Source organism: Sinohyriopsis cumingii, chromosome 9 (assembly GCF_028554795.1).
Source record: "Sinohyriopsis cumingii isolate HCF-2022 chromosome 9, ASM2855479v2, whole genome shotgun sequence".
In the NCBI taxonomy this organism is placed as follows: Eukaryota; Metazoa; Mollusca; class Bivalvia; order Unionida; family Unionidae; genus Sinohyriopsis; species Sinohyriopsis cumingii.
In genome coordinates, this window is record NC_142969.1 from 117,951,237 (window position 1) to 117,972,433 (window position 21,197).

At 36.4% G+C, this 21,197-nt stretch overlaps 1 protein-coding gene across 1 annotated transcript in view; it reads left to right on the top strand.

Moving 5' to 3' along the window:
- LOC149792541 (inactive phospholipase C-like protein 2) overlaps positions 1-21,197 on the top strand; it is a 282,771-nt gene that overhangs the window by 60,078 nt on the left and 201,496 nt on the right. Inside the window, exon 2 of the mRNA XM_089971189.1 lies at positions 12,092-12,241. Coding sequence (XP_089827315.1) covers positions 12,092-12,241 — 150 coding nt within the window. The remainder of the gene's footprint in view (positions 1-12,091; positions 12,242-21,197) is intronic.

The window sequence follows — 21,197 nt, forward strand, 5'->3', positions numbered from 1 at the left end:
TATTTGGCAACTGAGACATGTGGCCAGAAGTTGGCATAAAAATGGATAATGAGCGCTCATTTATCACGGGATTTATTAATTTCATGGGTTCCTTTTCCCCGTCATTGCTTATACTGCACATTCCATTCATCTTTGAATGTTAAGAGCATTTGTAATGTAAATGGCAATTAACAGAGAGGAGTTGCAAAAAGTTTTCAGGGGTGGCATATTCCTCAAGTAATCAGGTGCTACTGTCATTTGTGTCTTTAATTTTGCAGTCATAACTTTTTGTAATAAAATATTAAAGAATCCATATATGTGTGTGTGTGTGTGTGTGTGCGTATGTGTGTATATATATATATATATATATATATATATATATATATATATATATATATATATATATATATATGCATGCACATCATTTATATCTTGTGCATCTCAAATTGGTGTCATTGCATTAGACTTATTATCCTGCTTCTTGTTTTGAATCATTGAGAGATAGCATCTTAAAATGTTATGTTTTTCACGGATAATTTTCATATTGCATGCCTTTTTGAGTAAATTAGTACATTATAATGTCAATCACTTTTTAGTTCAGCTGCATACATTCTGCATACATTCTGTGCACGCTTACCATTTTAGATGAAAATTAGTGGTTGCTAATTTGCTATAAACGCCTAATGTCCAGTGGTTAATACTGAATCTATTTCAGGTTTAATGTCCTCAACTAATTAAAAATCAGAAGTTTTTTAACATTTTACTTGTGTCAAATTATTTTCAAGTTTTACTGACTGATTCTGTTTGAAATTATTAAAAAGAGGTACTATTTTATTGGATTTACCATTTTTATGGCAGTAAGGTTTAAGATGGACAACTATGTGTTACATTGAAATTTCATCGGACAAATGGCTGTCTTGATTTCTGCAGAGCCTTTGGAGAAGAAAACAAGAGAACAAAAATAAATGCATTGGGCATGGACATACAGTCACAGATAAGTAATGAAATTCAAAGAAATTTCATGTAGAGAAAGATTTTAGACTTGGAACAGTTTGGAATTCTTACACCATAGAGTGTGTACCATATTAAAGTTTTAGGAAAATGTTTGGGTTGTACATGGTAGATAAAATTCCTTTAATTTAGTCTTTAAATAACCCATACAGGAGTGTTTGCTAGATTTCATTGGCCAGGTGTAAACAGAAACAGTGTCTGGAAAACTGGTGAAAATGTTGAACATCTCGCATATCAGGCCAATTTCCTTGCAGTCTCTTGATCAGCCCCTTGAGCTAATGGAAAGACGAACAGGACATATTAATTATCTTAAAGCTAATTTGTGGCTGTTGAGTGTCAGTAATTGATTTATCAAGATGTTCTCTCAAATTAAACTGCTAACTATCTGCATGGAAGCTACTAAAGGTTGCTGATATTAGGTGAGGTTTTGCTTCTCCTTCATGCAGTATTTTTGTGTATAGAAATCCATTTCATTATATTAGTCTCCGAAAATGCAATATTTCTGCTATAAAGCTGTTATTCGTTCTGTCACAGTACAAACTCCAGTATCCAGACTTGACTGATGTGGACTGTTGAGGATCATGTGGATTGTTCTAGGTTCAAAATACAATGTACACTTTACTGTTAAACTAGCAGAGACTCAGTCAATGTCTTCTACCCTTTTATTAATAAGCATTTTTGTAAGGTGGGAATTTTTTTAAAACAAAATTTGGAGGGGGGTAGTCAGGTGTCTTTGTATGGAATAGTCCTCCAATATTATGTTTCAGCAAGTGTGTGTGATAAATAAAATTTCTGTGAATGAGATAAAAATTGTTTACTTGCATTACTGGCACAATGTCAACAATTGTGTAACGACAATGGTACAAAGTTATATAGATTAAAACTGCATGCGAGTTATTAGCACCAAATGCTGAAATCTGCTTGCCCTTCAGTGAACAACCCCGCCAAATGTAATTGTTAAAACATCTCATTGCTAATTTGCTAGAAGGTACTTAGTTAATTTGTTCTGGAATTTCCATTTCGTTGGCCACCATTTGCTAAATAGACGTTCATTTACCTGCTCAAAGTAAATGAGTTGTCATCTTGTCAAGGTTTATACTTTTGATTTTGACATACCTCATTATTTTTTCTTAGAAAACCGGGAAGGAAAGAAACACATAACCATGTTAAACTGTACTTTGTTCACCATTTCACATATACAAATATAGATCAAAGCTCACTATGGTGGAGGAAATATATTATAAAAAAAGCAATTTTATTTTTCTGTGCAAGCTTTCTAAGGTTTATTGGTGTAATGAAAATGTTTAGAAGTAGTTGATATTGAGATTTTATGATGAGAGTAACTATCATTGGAGAGTGGGAAGAGAATTTTATGGTCAAATTTCACTGCAATCCCATCCGGTGGATTGAGGATGTCTGTTTGTCTGTCATCCTTATTGCATGCACTGTCAGGTTAGTGTATGTATTTTGTTTTTTTCTCTGACATTTACTTGCAGAGTCACATAAAATGGTATTTAGATACCTCGCGTGGAGTACTTATGCATTCATTGAAAATGAGGTCATAGTGACCTATATTTTATGATCGAGTGGTTTTGATCAACGTTTGCATTTGGATCAGAACATTAGGTATGTCACTACATCAGTGAAAATGCAATCACTTTGGTCTATATTTCATGGTTCAGTGATTGGTATTTACCATTGGCATAGGCGTTCAGCTTCTGTAGACTCTGGTCATGCTTCTATGTCTTTGGGGTGATGGGTTGTTATGCCATCACTGTGGAAGGTGTGGGGTGGGGTGCTTCTAATATTTATTTAAATTATTATAGAAGTCCCACCCAGGCTCGATTTTGGTTGGAAGTTAAATTAGTGAAAGATAGGTGTAAAAGCTCCGAGCCCCCTGGAGTCAGCAATGCTGACAGTTAAATGATTGAATATACAAAAATAGTGAAATTCAATGAATAACAATTTAATGATAATTCAGTAATCAAATGATTAAAATTTTCCATGTTACTCTCCTTCCGCTCGACTGTGATAGCCTATTGTGTCATTTGATTAGTAGCGTGAGATAGCTTTCCACCTGTCTTTGTATTCTTCTCTCCTATTTCTCCAATTCCTCTTCCTTCTGACTTTCTCCAAATTCCTTAAGCTCCTCGACTTCTCCGTACTACTCCATTTCGACTTTCTCCTCCTTTACTCCTTTTCCTCCTCCTCCTCGACTCTATACCTACTAGACTTGTTGACTGTGACTGCTCTGCTAGTCTTACTTCTGTCTCCCATCTTAGAGACTCGGGACTCACTGAACTGGAAGTTCTGTCCCCCAAAAGGCTTCCCATAAAAACACAAGGATGGTACAATAGTTTCATTAACCCTTTCATCTCACACTACACCCAGCCTATCATCAGATAACAGCTATTAAATTTCTTTGGTCACACATTCATTAAATATCGAAATACTCATACATTCTTATATGGTAAAACAACATCGTAATAAAAGCACAGTATCAATTACCTCTCATACATACATTAATAAATTGCATCACGTCAGTACATATTCCTAATCCCATTATACTAAACAATATCACAGCAATCAGATGCATTTCTTTACATTATAACTCATACAGTGTGCACAAATATTCAAATATACATTCATCCATATTAACTGATCTTACACACTAAACCCATTTTCCAATTTCACAATTCAAGCATGTGTAAATTCTAACATATCACATGAATAAGTGCTCTAGTTTACTACGAAGTAACCTATTAGTGAACGACAAATTAATTCTGATCACAGACTAACAATCTACATAATGTACTACATAATACTCAAACTCATTTCTCAAATACGCATGTACATTAAACACTTCAAAGGTAATTCTCTGTACTAAACGATCCTAGTAATTAAGTATACACACTACACATAATTATGATTACAAAGCTGTAATATTCTGCAAAACCAAGCAAATAACTTACTGACCTTTATGAAGCTTTGTCTTTCCTTAGAAACTCCTACGTTTTACCACCAAATTATGAGTGGCTGTCTCTGAGTAACCCTTATTGCTCAGCAATCTGTCATGGCAAAACTAAATTTTTGCTTGCTAGTTAGAAGTTATAATTCGGATTAAAATTGTTATCACACCCTCCGTCTCAATTCCGATTGGATATTGCTTTGACACGATCCAATCAAACTTAGCGGACAATGTCTTTCTCACTGTGTGTCCACATGGGGATGGATTTAGAACACACCCCATTCCTTGTGGGTTCCTCTGATCTTTGTAACACATAGGTTGGAAGTCGCTCGATCTAACACCTGTGCCGATTCAAGATGCTGGATCTTCTCTCTGGTCATGGTAACCTTGCATAAGAGATTAGCTCTAGCCTGCAGCTATGTTCAGACATCAAACCATGGCTTGTAATAATACCTTTGTTTATACATGAATTACTAAGGGCTGAGCAAATGTGACAAAGTCATTTACTGACTCTTACTTTTAAAGTGACATAAGGTTGGTATTTTGATTTGTCTTGGTTAAGTAATCTTCATTCGCCAAGGTTCTGCTATGTTAACCTATTAACACCTTGGTAGATTGATCACATTTCAGTGTTTCAGTCTGTGAATTGGATGAAGACTGACACTGCCACCACATCTGATCAAAATAAAGTTGTTTAAATTTGTTGTTGTTGTTGTTGTAGGGTTTAACGCCATTTTCAGCACAAGATAGGCTATACATGGCGGCCAGTATAATTGGTGGAGGAAGAACCCTGGAAAACCCAGGGAAGAACCACCGACCCACGAGAAGCTACTGGCAGGCTTTCTCACGTACCAACGTTAGCCGAGGCTGGACTCGAACTCATGCAGACAGAGGTGAGATGGCAGTGATCCGTAACGGCGAGCGCTTTAGACCACTCGGCCACTCGGGGCCCCCTGTTTAAATTTGAACACTCTTCTGCCATGATCAATACATGGGGTGCACACAACTGGAATGGACACATAAATAAGCGATTTTCCACTGCCGGTCCATGTTTGAACAAATACATCCTTTCCCTCAAATGCACCTGCGATGGCTCCTTTCTGGTATGTAATCAGACTTCCATTATTAAACTTCCACTGATGTGGAAAGTCACAGGTTTGAACCCTGGTCAATGGTACTAACAGCTGCCTCACTAGGTGCTCAGCATTAAGTGGCTAGTGTTAGGACTGGTTGGCCTGTTATCAGGAAAATGTGACTGGGTGGGACATGATGCTACATGTCTGTGACATGATGCCCCAGTGCTAAACATCACTATAAACTGCCACATTGCAGACAACATGACAGTATGACTGAAAAATTATTAAAGATACGTTAAAAATCCAAATCACACATGCACACACATTAAATTTCCAAACTTATCCTTTTGAAGTCAATTGCCTCCACCATTTCTGGCCAATGTACAATGCACCATTGTTACATGCTGTGGGTTAGCTAGCATTACATACTAAGGGAAGCAACTCATGAAATCCAATAGACGTCACTAGTGCAAAGAACTGAAGTATCTGATTGATCTGACAAGGTGTAGATAGGTTAACATATAAGAACCTTGACTAGTGAAGATGTGGTTAAGTGTTATCACATTGGAATTAAAGGCCATGGTTAAGTGTTATTACAGTGGAATTAAAGGCCATGGTTAAGTGTTATTACAGTGGAATTAAAGGCCATGGTTAAGTGTTATCACATTGGAATTAAAGGCCATGGTTAAGTGTTATTACAGTGGAATTAATGGCCATGGTTAAGTGTTATTACATTGGAATTAAAGGCCATGGTTAAGTGTTATTACAGTGGAATTAAAGGCCATGGTTAAGTGTTATCACATTGGAATTAAAGGCCATGGTTAAGTGTTATTACAATGGAATTAAAAGCCATGGTTAAGTGTTATTACAGTGGAATTAAAGGCCAAGGTTGTGTTATTACAATGGAATTAAAGGCCATGGTTAAGTGTTATTACAATGGAATTAAAAGCCATGGTTAAGTGTTATTACAGTGGAATTAAAGGCCATGGTTAAGTGTTATCACATTGGAATTAAAGGCCATGGTTAAGTGTTATTACAGTGGAATTAAAGGCCATGGTTAAGTGTTATCACATTGGAATTAAAGGCCATGGTTAAGTGTTATTACAATGGAATTAAAAGCCATGGTTAAGTGTTATTGCAGTGGAATTAAAGGCCAAGGTTGTGTTATTACAATGGAATTAAAGGCCATGGTTAAGTGTTATTACAATGGAATTAAAAGCCATGGTTAAGTGTTATTACAGTGGAATTAAAGGCCATGGTTAAGTGTTATCACATTGGAATTAAAGGCCATGGTTAAGTGTTATTACAATGGAATTAAAAGCCATGGTTAAGTGTTATTACAGTGGAATTAAAGGCCATGGTTAAGTGTTATCACATTGGAATTAAAGGCCATGGTTAAGTGTTATTACAGTGGAATTAAAAGCCATGGTTAAGTGTTATTACAATGGAATTAAAGGCCATGGTTAAGTGTTATCACATTGGAATTAAAGGCCATGATTAAGTGTTTTTGCAATGTAATTAAAGGCCATGGTTAAGTGTTATTGCAATGGAAATAAAGGCCATGGTCAAGTGTTATTGCAATGGAATTAAAGGCAATGGTTAAGTGTTATTAAATGGAATTAAAGGTCATAGTTAAGTTTATTACATTGGAATTAAAGGCCATGGTTAAGTGTTATTACAATGGGTTAAAAAAAAGCCTCAGTTAAGTGTTTATGACCATGGAATAAAAAGCCTTGGTTAAATGTCATCACATTGGAATGAAAGGCCTTCGTTAAGTATTATCACAACTGAATTAAAATCCTTGGTTAAATGTTATCACAATAAAAGTCTTGGTTAAGTGTTATCACAATGGAATTAAAAGCCTTGGTGAAATGTTATCACAATGGAATGAAAAGGGTTGGTAATGTGTTATCACAGTGGAATTCAAAGCCTTGGTTAACTACTACCATAATGGAATATCAAGGCTTGGTCAAGTGTTAGGCTAAATAAAAATATAAGTGTGATTCTGATTACAGTGAAAAACAATCACGGTAGGTATGTCATGACAGACTGTTTTTTTTAATGAAGCACAGACTTTTTAAAAAAAAATCATTAACTTTTGAATTTAATTTTGATCACAGTTACTTCCTTTTGTTGATTATTTTTCTCCCCAATTTTTTTTCTTCTGCAGAAATGTGAATATGTGGAATCATCTGGCTCTTCACAAATGTAAATGTAGAAACATTTGGCTATGCACAAATGTGAATCTGTGCAGATAGAAGGCTCTGTATAAATTTGGATTGGTGGAAAAAACATCAGTCGACACTTTATATAATGACAAATATAATGACTACTCCAGCAGCCTATGTGGCTGGAGCTTCCACTTGAGATGTGCAAGGTTGCGGATTTGAACCCCAATCAAGTCATATCAAAGATATGGTACTAGCAGCTGCCTCGCTTGGTGTTCAGCATTAAGAGGTTAGTGTTAGGACTGGTTGGCCATGTGTGAGGATAATGTGACTGGATGAGAATGATGCCACAATTGTTTGCAGCATGATGACCCTCCCCTGTGTTTGACATCACTCTAAATTGCCACACTGCTGACATCATTGCAATAGGACTAAAGTTGTTAAAGCTACATTAAAAATCCAAAAAAACACACACACACACACACACACACACATGTAACTAACTAAAGCTTGTTCCTCAGCGGCAGCGAATGTTCCAAGTTTGTTACACTTTGGCCATTTTTTCTTCTAGAGACCTGTTAAAGACTGCTATATGTATTCTCAGTGTCAGCTTTCGGACTGTAAACTGTAGAAGTACAAGTCATAAATTCTAACTAGCTACAGTAGCTTCTGTTAATTATTTTCTGTGGCATCCATTTCCCATAAAAGAATGTGTGCAGAACAAAACAGTAGAACTATTTTAATGGCCATACCAGTGTAAAATAATCTGCCGTTAATGAATGAATAATCAAAGAACTAACTTCCTTTAAGATTTTAATTAAACTTGCCAGAAGACCCAGCTTGACTGCAGCATGCATTTTGGTTTTAATTCACCTTGACAGAAGACCCAGCATGCATTTTGGTTTTAATTGACCTTGACAGAAGACCCAGCATGCATTTTGGTTTTAATTCACCTTGACAGAAGATACAGCTGATGCTATTTGACCTTGGCTCCAGCAAGCATTTGGGTATTGTCTGTTGTTCATTGGTTAATTTTGAGCTGTTTGCTTATGTTCTCAAAGAATGTTTGACCGCTTCGATGGCTGAGTGGTTAGAACATCCACCTTGGATGCGGGAGGTCGTGGGTTCGATCCCTGGCCAAGTCATACCAAAGGCTTCTAAAAATGGTACTAACAGCTGCCTCACTTGGCGCTCAGCATTAAGAGGTTTGTGTTAGGACTGGTCGGCCTGGTGTCAGGATAATGTGACTGGGTGGGACATGATGCTTTATGTCTGCGGCATGATGCCCCAGTGCTGGACATCACTATAAACTGCCACATTGCAGACATCGTAGGGATATGACTGAAAAATTGTTAAAGCTACATTAAAATCCAAATCACAACAACAACTGTTCTCAAAAATCATTTGACCAGTTTCAAGCAAATTTTACGGAGAGCTTTCTGGCATGAAGACTTTCAGTTTTGTGTGTGTGTGTGCATGTGATTTGGAGTTTTAACCTAGCTTTAACAATTTTTTTCAGTCATATCGCTACAATGTCTGCAGTGTGGCAGTTTGTACAAATAATGATGTTCTGCCACCATTTCATAAGATTCACGTAACAGAAAGACCATATAAAAGTTATGCTCAGACTCCACTATACAGAATCTGACCAAGTTTAAATGAAAACATCCTGGCAACTAGTTTGGCATTGTTTTGGTTTTGTTTTGCTCTGTGTTTTTTGGCACACCATTCAAGTTGATTATATAGTGATTAGACAATTGGAATAAAGTGTCTTGACTAAAGACACAAGAGCTGGCCTAAGCTGATGCAACAACAGGCTTAAAGCTTGCACCTTGTAACTCATTAGTCTGGCAAGTCCCTCACTGAGCCGCTGTGGATCCTGTCTCTGTTGGTTGCCTCTTATGACCTGCACTATCCTGCTCTACATTCCTCAGCCAAGAGGGGTTCCTGGCAGCAAGGCTTCTAATTTAGTTTTATCTAGTATTGAATTGTGCTTTGTGTACTTCAAGCTTCCATTACTAAAAACACAAACATTTATGCATCTCTCAAATACAACTGCACAGACTTTGAAACAAATTAGACTCCACATATCTGCATCAAGACCTTCAGTTTTTTTTCTTCAAGTCATGTATGTCTATCATTATATATTGTCTTTAAAATAATTTGTTCAACAGAATTTAAAGAAATTTTGATCAAAGAACTGTAATTTACAACAAGTAATGTCAGTGTACAATTAATATGTGTATGTATCAGGGATTCTGAATTTCTAAAGGCTGTTGCTGGACATCTTTCCTGAAATTTAACATGGTTGTCATATTTTTTCCAATTCAATATAAAGACATTCAAAGGAGATACAATAATTTGTGCCAAAGAAGAAAACACTGATATACCTAATTATTAAATGTACCAGAAAATGTGTCTTTCTGCCTCAAAAATATGCTACCACATTATGAGTTTAAGGGTATTTTTTCTAGTAAAGTCGGATGGTGAAGTTTCATTTGATCAGGTCCCACACCATGACACAATATAGTTAAAAACCATGTAGTGTGAAGGACTGTTATAAGGTCTATTGTACACACGCAGGGGAAATCGTTCAGTAGTAGAATTGTTCATAAGTCCAGGAAATATTCTTTAACACCTCTTTTATCCTGTGCTTTGTGGCTATAGAGTGTTTAAACAGTTGGTAAAACATAATAACTAAACAAGCTTAGTCAATAATAACAGTAATAAGACCATCTACTGATTGCATGTCGACAATGGAAATTTTGTAGATCAGTCAAGAATTATTTTTGTTTTTCTAGTGGTGCAGGATCTAGCTTGCTGAATGGGCAACACACTGATACGATCTCTCGCTGATTAGAACCAACTTGCTGATGCAACACCTTGCCAAAAGGCAGACTGACAGATTTAATGCTTGTTGAAAGTTCAAAAGTGTTTTGGAAATTCAAACAATTAAAACAAAAACAAATCAAGAACTAGATACGTTGTAATGAAAATCTTGTGTTCAATATTAATACAATATTCATTTGTAAAAAAACAAACAATCTAACATACTGTGAAAGAAAAGTGCTGATAATACCCTTTCTCATTTCACTGTAGAAGCAATGCACAATTCAGCAAAGCTCTGTTTAAAAGTGATCTTGGTGATAACTTGCCAGACAGATTCAATGAATCGTGTAAAATGGTAATTGACGAGCTTGTATGTCGATGAGATGTTGTTTTCTCATTGTACAATCACCAATTTGACGTTGAGTTTGTTGCTCTGCACAATGTCACATAAGCAAGTTTCAACGAGATGTTATATTGGCGAGTTACTCATTTGAGAGTTGTCATTTGGTGAACTGAAGTTTACCCATCGTGCAATAAAGTGATGAAGGAAAATGCTACCAGTTGAACTTCCCTTTCCATTTGACTGTTGTAATCCTACAGTCTCAAAATTGTAACTCGAGAAATGTGCACAAATGATAATAATATAGGGTATGCTCTTATCTTTATGGCAGTTTAAGATGTTACAAATTTGATTTTCTCATTGGACACACATGACAAAGGATGCTATGTTTATCAAATTGTTGAAACATGTAAAACCATATACAAAAGCAAATAAAATGATGCCATTTAATCATACAAATTAGAAACAACTTTTCTCTGATCTGCCTGCTAATCTAACTGAACAGTCAACAGCAGTTGGAATGTGTATGATGTGCCTGACCCAACCTGTGAATGTGCTGAATATATCGGATAGTTTTGGTAAAACATCTCATGGATTATAGTGATATTGTTTGGACTGTTATATATTATTTCGTATATAATCAGAATATCAGTAAGGGAACCAGACATACTGTCTGGACGTGAGCACATAATGCTGTTGTAGAATCTGTCAGTGACTAAAAACTAGGTTGTGTCTTGCAAACTTTAAACCGTTTCTTTAAAATAAAATGTTGCTAATCTAAGGTTGTGTTAGCAAACATGTTGTTTAAAGTAAATACATGAAATCTGTATCTGCATTATCAATAAATCAAACTGATAAATAATTCATGTGAACTCAATTTTTTTGCATTGCCACTTTCAGTGTGAAAATCATAGATTGTGTGAGAAAAGAATTAAGTGTGCCAAAGCAGAGGAGTAGAAATGAATAATTGAAACGGGTATTTCCCCATCTGTAGCCACATGTACAGGTAATACGATATAAATGGAATGGGTATTTCCCACATCAGTTACAGCCTCATGTACAGGTAAAAGCAGATAATTGGAACAGGTATTTCCCTTATAAGTTACAGCCTCATGTACAGGTAAAAACAATTGGAATGGGTATTTCCCACATCAGTTACAACCACAAGCACATGTATAATTGGAATGGGTATTTCCCATATCAGTTACAGCCTCATGTACAGGTAAAACCATATACATGTAATTGGACCGGGTATTTCCCACATCTGTTACAACCACATGCACATGTATAGTTGGAATGGGTATTTCCCATATCAGTTGCAACCTCATGTACAGGTAAAACCATATAATTGGAATGGGTATTTCCCACATTAGTTATAACCACATGCACATGTGGGAATATATAATTAGAATGGGTATTTTCCACATTAGTTACAGCCACATGCATGTTACGTGGAAATATATGACTAGAATGGGTATTTCCAGCATTATAAACATTGACAGGCAGTAAACTAACCTAAGTCATCTACAAGTGTGAATGTTTAAGTTTTCACCATGATGACTATTTCCAGTTTTTGCCAGATCTCCATGTACAAACCTTACCATAAAATGTATGTCTTTAATGAAAAACAAATACCCATGTCATATTGTTGATAAAATGTATTGTGGAAATAGAATTAATAATGACAATAATATTGTGCTCTCTCTCTCTTTCTCCTCAGCACAAGATTGCTTGGCATACATACAGAGTGGGAGTGAGTTAATAAAAGTGCGGTCTAACAGCCGCCAGTATCACAGGATCTTCACCCTCAACTTAGATATGACGGAGATTCGATGGCAGCCTACTTCCAAGAAGCCACACAAAGCCAGAAGTGAGTTTTCACACACATACAATCACACACACTATTAGAAACATGATGTACACTGAACATGTTGACCATTTTATACCATTGCCTGTGTTATTCAGTGGCCACTGATGGCCACTGATTAACACCTTAGTACACTGTAATATGTTGCTGGTGTAGTGAGTACTAGGCAGAGCGGTGCTAAACTGTGCATGAGGTAGGAAGACGAAATGAACTACAACTGTTTTTAGTTTAGGGGAGGCACACATTATCATCAGCAACAGTCCCCCAGGTTTTTTTTATGGATTGCCATCAAACTTGGTAAATATTGTGGTCATCACTGGAAGACGTTCATAGTGACAAATCACTTTTCTTAAGCAAAGTTTGATGGAGTTACTGTTCACTTTGCCTTGTAGCTTAATGTTTGACACAATCTTGTTAGCACAACTATTCCCACTGTATTTGATGGACTGCCATGAAACACGTAAATATGCATCTATGAATAAGAAAGGAGTTGAAAAATTAGAAATCACTCATATCATTTACTTTCAAACATGGTAAATCACCCATTTTCATCATGTTTTGAATGATTTAATATACTGATTCAACAAATTTATCAATCATATTTGAGAGAATAAATCTAACCATTGATATTGATGGTGGATTGTAATTTTACTGGGAAAAACTAAAAATTCTTGAATTTTTCAATAGACTTTAAGCCTTTGTTGATTTTCTCCCTCATTTCCCTGCTGTTTTTTCACATATGTCTGATATTTTCTGAACACTTGATTTTATGCAAAAAAGGAGCATGCAAGCTCCCTGTCAATTGTGACAATACAAGTTAGAATGGTTTACCATACTTGTTTACACTCTAAGCATGTGTTTTTTTAAAGTTTATTTTAGTGCCAATCTGACATACAACATGTCCACCACAGCAGCTGATTTGAAAATCTTATTATCACTAAAGAATATTATTTCAACACATAGGAGTTAAAAGGACATTTTTATGTTACCTTAAATTCCTGGATATTCTTTTCAGCCAATATAGTGTCAAACCCTTTGAGAAATGCTTTTTCTTGTATTCAGATTAAAATTATTTTAAAATCATGTTGAATATGTACCAGTTTCACCAGATCTAACAAATTTGCTCCACTTGTTATTTTTGATTAAAAAAAACGTTAGAAGTTATGAAATATGCAATGATTTTATCATCATTGTATGTTATGATAACTTTTTCTTTTTTGATTTTAAATGCAAATGTTTCTGGAAGATGCATTAGAACATTTTATGGACCACACTGGCAGTTGTATATTCAAGGTCAAGGTCTTGGATCAAAATTTCAAATTTTCTGGCACACTTTTCTTGCTCTAATAGTCATTCGAGATTAAAAGATGAAACTTTGTACACTTTTATATCGTCATTAATGGATGTGTCAAATATCACATGTGGGAGTGTGTCTTATCTTCGTGGTCAGGGTCATTGGTCAGTATTTTAAATTGTCCTTAATCCGATACAATTCTTTACATTAAAGCGAGATGAGGTTAAATAATGAGGGACTGGTGTTTTTTTTTTAAGAACTAGACATGGGAGTGAAAATAGGCAAGAGTACTTGAACTTTCTTGAATGAAATTATATTCTGTCTATACCATCCCAATGCTTCATGCTGAGGAGTTTCAGATAGACAGTATACAGTCTACTAAGCTCAAGTTGTAATAACTGTCAAGGTTTGATTAAGAGTTACAAATTAACAAGTCAGTACGTTTACCTGAAGGTCACATAAAAGAGACAAGAATCAGTTGTCAGTGTGTCTCTCTTCTCAGCCTAAACCTACATCTAAAATTATTTTTGTGATATGATGAGAGTGAGATTTGCATATAGTTACATTATTTTATTACTCCATATGCCTTATACATTGGCTTGTCAGGCAGACAGTTTTACGTTCACATATTAGCCAGTCTTTTGAGTTGAAAGTTGGTTGTTGGTTGGTTTTTAACGTCATCTTAAACTGTCTAGGTCATGCAGACTTTAGAGTAGATTCCCAGCCACCCACCCACTAATGACCTTAAGTATTCCAAAGAAGTCTAAAATAAACAAGAGAGTAATTTTGAAAGAGCATTTTTTTTCTTGAACTTTTGAATCGCATGTTACTTTGAGACAGTGTAAAACTTAATAAGTACACTGAACAAACTATCTGAACAGACTTTTGAAAAAAGGTCCTTGTCTTAAAACATTGAAAGTGGATTTTGACCCACTTGAAAGGTTCTTGTCTTAACACATTGAAACTGGATTTTGACCCACTTGAATGGTCCTTGTCTTAACACATTGAAACTGGATTTTGACCCACTTGAAAGGTCATTGTTTTAAAATATTGAAACTGGATTTTGACCCGCTTGAAAAGTCATTGTCTTAAAACATTGAAACTGGATTTTGACCCACTTGAAAGGTCATTGTCTTAACACATTGAAACTGGATTTTGATCCACTTGAATGGTCCTTGTCTTAACACATTGAAACTGGATTTTGACCCACTTGAAAGGTCCTTGTCTTAACACATTGAAACTGGATACTGACCCACTTGAATGGTCCTTGTCTTAACACACTGAATCTGGATTTTGACCCACTTGAAAGGTCCTTGTCTTAACACATTGAAACTGGATTTTGACCCACTTGAAAGGTCATTGTCTTAAAACATTGAAACTGGATTTTGACCCACTTGAAAGGTCATTGTCTTAAAACATTGAAACTGGATTTTGACCCACTTGAAAAGTCATTGTCTTAAAACATTGAAACTGGATTTTGACCCACTTGAAAGGTCATTGTCTTAACACATTGAAACTGGATTTTGATCCACTTGAATTGTCCTTGTCTTAACACATTGAAACTGGATTTTGACCCACTTGAAAGGTCCTTGTCTTAACACATTGAAACTGGATTTTGACCCACTTGAAACTTTGATCAATTAATTGGTCTTTCCCAAAAAAACGATAACAGGTTAATGAATTTGTGAATCAGAACAGCACATATACATACATATCAGAGAATGTACTGTCCTTGAGAAGTGTAACACTACAGTTCTGAGACCATATGTATTTCCATTTAGCCTGCAGGCAAGTGGGGACAAGCAGCTTCAATAGTTGCTCTGATTAATGCGGAGAACAGATTAACAATAACAATAACTTTAATCTTTATTTCTGATTCCTCCAGGACCAGATGTTACTCACTATTTGCGCAGGGGTATGAATCTGGACAGATTCCTGAGTTGGGTCCCCATGTATACACAAGACCCGACTCCTATCTGTTCATTGATGCATCAGATTCCAGTTGGGGTGCTCAGTGGAACCAGAGTGCATAATTCTTCAGGTTCGTAGGATTGGACAAATCATCCCTCCACATCAACAATCTAGAAATGAAACCTGTATTTCTGCTTGGTAAAGGTGCATTGACAGTATGGGGTCAATGTGTCATGACCACATAACTGTCGTAGCTTATTTCTGCTGTCAAGGAGGTTAGCATTCACTTCTCTTGGTGTGGAGCTTTGGAAACTCCTTTCCTCCAGGGCAACCTCAGAGGACATCCTCTTCCATGTTTGCCACATTCTAGGAAAGAAACATATTAGCAGACAGTCTGTCAGGACAAGCAAGGCAGTCCTCATGGAATGGTCACTTCACTGTTTCGTAAGAGAGTCCATTTTCTCACTGTGGCAATTTAGGACCCTAGTGGACTTGTTTGTGACCAGGCTCAACAGCAGACTTTGCATCTACTTCTGTTGAGTCCCTGATCAGGCATGGATGATGGATGAATTCAGCTTTCATTGAGATTGTCTATTTGCATACACCTGTATCCACAGTGATTGTCTATTTGCATACACCTGTATCCACAGTGATTGTCTGTTTGCATACACCTGTATCCACAGTGATTGTCTATTTGCATACACCTGTATCCACAGAGATTGTCTATTTGCATACACCTGTATCCACAGTGATTGTCTATTTGCATACACCTGTATCCACAGTGATTGTCTATTTGCATACACCTGTATCCACAGTGATTGTCTATTTGCATACACCTGTATCCACAGTGATTGTCTATTTGCATACACCTGTATCCACGGTGATTGTCTATTTGCATACACCTGTATCCACAGAGATTGTCTATTTGCATACACCTGTATCCACGGTGATTGTCTATTTGCATACACCTGTATCCACAGTGATTGTCTATTTGCATACACCTGTATCCACAGTGATTGTCTATTTGCATACACCTGTATCCACGGTGATTGTCTATTTGCATACACCTGTATCCACAGAGATTGTCTATTTGCATACACCTGTATCCATGGTGATTGTCTATTTGCATACACCTGTATCCACAGTGATTGTCTATTTGCATACACCTGTATCCACAGTGATTGTCTATTTGCATACACCTGTATCCACAGTGATTGTCTATTTGCATACACCTGTATCCACGGTGATTGTCTATTTGCATACACCTGTATCCACGGTGATTGTCTATTTGCATACACCTGTATCCACAGTGATTGTCTATTTGCATACACCTGTATCCACAGTGATTGTCTATTTGCATACACCTGTATCCACGGTGATTGTCTATTTGCATACACCTGTATCCACGGTGATTGTCTATTTGCATACACCTGTATCCACGGTGATTGTCTATTTGCATACACCTGTATCCACAGTGATTGTCTATTTGCATACACCTGTATCCACGGTGATTGTCTATTTGCATACACCTGTATCCACAGAGATTGTCTATTTGCATACACCTGTATCCACAGTGATTGTCTATTTGCATACACCTGTATCCACGGTGATTGTCTATTTGCATACACCTGTATCCACAGAGATTGTCTATTTGCATACACCTGTATCCACAGTGATTGTCTATTTGCATACACCTGTATCCACGGTGATTGTCTATTTGCATACACCTGTATCCACGGTGATTGTCTATTTGCATACACCTGTATCCACAGAGATTGTCTATTTGCATACACCTGTATCCACAGTGATTGTCTATTTACATACACCTGTATCCACGGTGATTGTCTATTTGCATACACCTGTATCCACAGAGATTGTCTATTTGCATACACCTGTATCCACAGAGATTGTCTATTTGCATACACCTGTATCCACGGTGATTGTCTATTTGAATACACCTGTATCTACGGTGATTGTGGGTCAAGAATCTTCTATACCTCTTCATAGATCAGCCAAGGTCTCTTCCTCACTGGAGGGATCTTCTATACCTCTTCATAGATCAGCCAAGGTCTCTACCTCACTGGAGGGATCTTCTATACCTCTTCATAGATCAGCCAAGGTCTCTACCTCACTGGAGGGATCTTCTATACCTCTTCATAGATCAGCCAAGGTCTCTACCTCACTGGAGGGATCTTCTATACCTCTTCATAGATCAGCCAAGGTCTCTACTTCACTGGAGGGATCTTCTGTGTCAAAACAGGCTTCCTCCTGCACAACAGCCCACACATTCTCCACCTTCATGTTTGGATCATCTCACACAATCTTCCTGCCAGAACTAGTTTTTAGGTTGGGTTGACATTTGCATCATTCAGGCCAAGAAAGGATCAGCATCTAAGGCCTGTGATGCCAAGTGAAGAATCTTGTGATTGGTGCAAAAGGAAACACATCGATCCTTTCTGTCCCTCTATAACTTCTGTTGCTCATTTCCTTTTCTTCCTTTTCAAGACCAAAATATGTTCAGCTAACAAGGGCTTTAGAGCTTCCATTTTCAACACACATCAGTTTTCTCAGGGATCAGCAGTTGGTTTGGATTCACACCTTGCTATCCAGTGTGAGTCAAATCTGTGCTGTAGATGAAGAAGATAGACTATTATTCCCTCCCTGTTAGGGAACTGTTTCTGTCGTAATGCTTTGAAAGGAAAAAGAAAGGGTATGAAATGTCATTCCTCCCTCTTAAGGACTCTGCTGATATTTCAACTTTGACTTTCTCATGGATTATCACCTCAGTCAAATTAAAAGCCCATGTAGCTGACTGTCACTGCCTTATCAAAATCGTTCTTCCTTGGAGAAAGACACGAAGGCATTCGACTGTTTTGGTGTTCTTTGCTTCCTTTTCCTTCTGCCTCTGCTCGTTTGCACAACAAAGTGCAGGCTTTATTTTTTATCTGGGACCCATAGTTGTGGCACAACATGTGGCTCAGAAGAACGCCACCAATCTGTAAGTGGCTATCTCCATCAAATGGTGAGTACATTCCTTATTTTAGATGAGTTTAACACAGGCGACCCACCTAACTGACAAATTCAGCTGAACAGTAGGAATGGGTAATTTATTGCTTCTATTAAAATGTAGTTTTTTGAATAGGGTAAAACTAATTTTAATTCTGCAATACTTTTGTTATTGCCTAATGTTCTATTCTCACCCTGCTCTGTTGCTGTGGATTAATCATCATTGATGATAAAGATGACTGTTCTGCACATGGGCATGTGAGATACAGGAGCGAACCTTTTCTTACTGACAGTTCTTTTAACTGTGAGAGGATGTATTCATGTAGAAACTGACATGGTTATTTGACTAAAAAATGTGAAATCTATGCAGTAGTTGCATAATTAAAATTAATTTTATATCCCAAAAAAGTTTTCCAAGGGGCAATAAGTTAAGTTAATGTTTACAATTAAGAGTGAATATTGACATGGTACCCTTCATTTTATGTCATTTGAATAACGTCAAGCACCTAAATAATGACAAGGACCTAAAGTTAGATTGATTATAAATGATCAGTGCAGAATACAATTTCCAAAAATAAATACTTGAAATAAAATCACTTGCTTTCTCTGCTGCGATTTTATGGAAGAACTCCCCAAAGCAATTAGAAGAGAAACAAATCTGAATGCATACAAAAAGTTGTGTAACCATTATCTTGAAAGGCATTTGTCACTTTAAATATTGAAATATTGAAATGCATAAACTCCAGTTTATTATGATAATGAATATCATATAAACTTTGTGCTTTTATATTTAGTATAACCTGAGGACCTCAGGGGAGATTTGCATATTATACTAACTGAGATACCCTCATCAAATAAAGTGTCATTATCATTATCATTATTGTTATCATCATTATTATTATTATTATTCTAACAGCTCAGCTTAACCTTTCTATCGTACTAGGACAGATGTAAATGTCTGTGTTTTTTGTGTGTGGTCTTTAACATTATAAACAAACTGGCCGAAAAAAATGGATTTTCCTTCCAGATCTCTAAACGATATATGTATAGTATTGGTCACTGCAAAACAGATCTTGACACTTTCACCCCTAGAACCATTTGAATCTGGAAAAACTATGAATATGCTGACTTATGAGTCCAACTGTAAACTGCACAGACCCAGATATACTGTTGCATAATGCACCAGATCTGGGTCTGTGCAGTTTATTAGGAGTAATCAGTAGAATAAACAAAATAGACCCTGATCTGCAGGCACATTATGACTTAGCAGATCAGGATCTTTGTTGTTTGCAATTTGAATTTGACTTGTGAGTATATAGGTAACTTATTAGACCATCAACTCATTTACCCATCATTCCTCTTTCATTATTATTAGACTATCAACTCATTTACCCATCATTCCTCTTTCATTATTATTAGACTATCAACTCATTTACCCATCATTCCACTTTCATTATTATTAGACTATCAACTCATTTACCCATCATTCCACTTTCATTATTATTTGGACATCAACTCATTTACCCATTATTCCTCTTTCATTATTATTAGACCATAAACTCATTTACCCATCATTCTTTTTATTCCATAATACATTAGCACCTCTTATCTTAATCTCGTCTTTATAGTTTGTATGACCACACCACTTCTATTTGAATTCCAGCTATCACATATTTTCCTATTTTGACCTGCCATTTATTTTCCAAAACAAAATGTTCACTTCCTGTGATTCTGATGGCTCATTTCAGTTAATACTTTGTCAGTAGTAACAGTCAGCTTAAATAGTCACTTGCTTTGCCTTTAGGGGCATTGTTTGATGTAAAGGTGGGTGATTTTGTGGATAATTTTTGCTTAGCACAACACCAACCTACCTAAAGTTGGTTGTGGTGGTGGAACATTTTTTACACATCATATTACCCTGTTAGTAACATGCAAAGTTGGTTCACCATCTTTTGATTTATGATTAATTTTGCTGATTGTTTGCGACTCTAATCTCCTAAAATTGGATGAAAAAATAATAGGTTTAATACATTATTTTATGGTGTTGGAGTCCGATGGAATAGCCACTGTTTGCTAAGGCTGATATAAAAAGAGAGTTTAGGGATTGGAGTTCCTGTTATATGCAGATAATAAAGTCAAGGATATTGTGTTGCAGTGTCATCTGTCCATTGGTCCAGCTGTTATCACTTTCGTTTCTGCATAGTGACTCAAGTTCTCCATGATTTACAGTATCATACTCTCTGATTCACTTGCATTCACTTTAGACTGTCTTTAGTTCTCCATTATATGTGTAATGTGCTGTTTACAATAGTCATCTTTGTCTTGCAATACTACAATACTCGAGGAAAACAGCAAACAACAAAGGCAAACAACAAAGATCCTGGTCTGCCTTAGCATAACAAGTCCACATATCAGGGTTTATTTTGTTTGTTCTACTGATTACTCATTAGAAACTGAACAGGCCCAGATTTGCCAGTGCATTATGTGACAGCAGATCTGGATCTGTGCAGTTTACAGTTGGACTCAACTTTTAAGCGAGTACAAATTATGGTGTGAATTTCTTATCTCTGTCATATATATGTTCTACATTTGCAGTTAAGTGTTTCATATTCAGTTTATTTTGTTCTTGTTTCTTATGTGCTTTTGTACCCTAAGTAATAGAAAGGCAAAACAAATGTGCATTTCTAGTCAGCTAACTATCCCAGTTTCTCATTGCCAACCCTAGACCCCTCCCCCCATGGTAAAAAA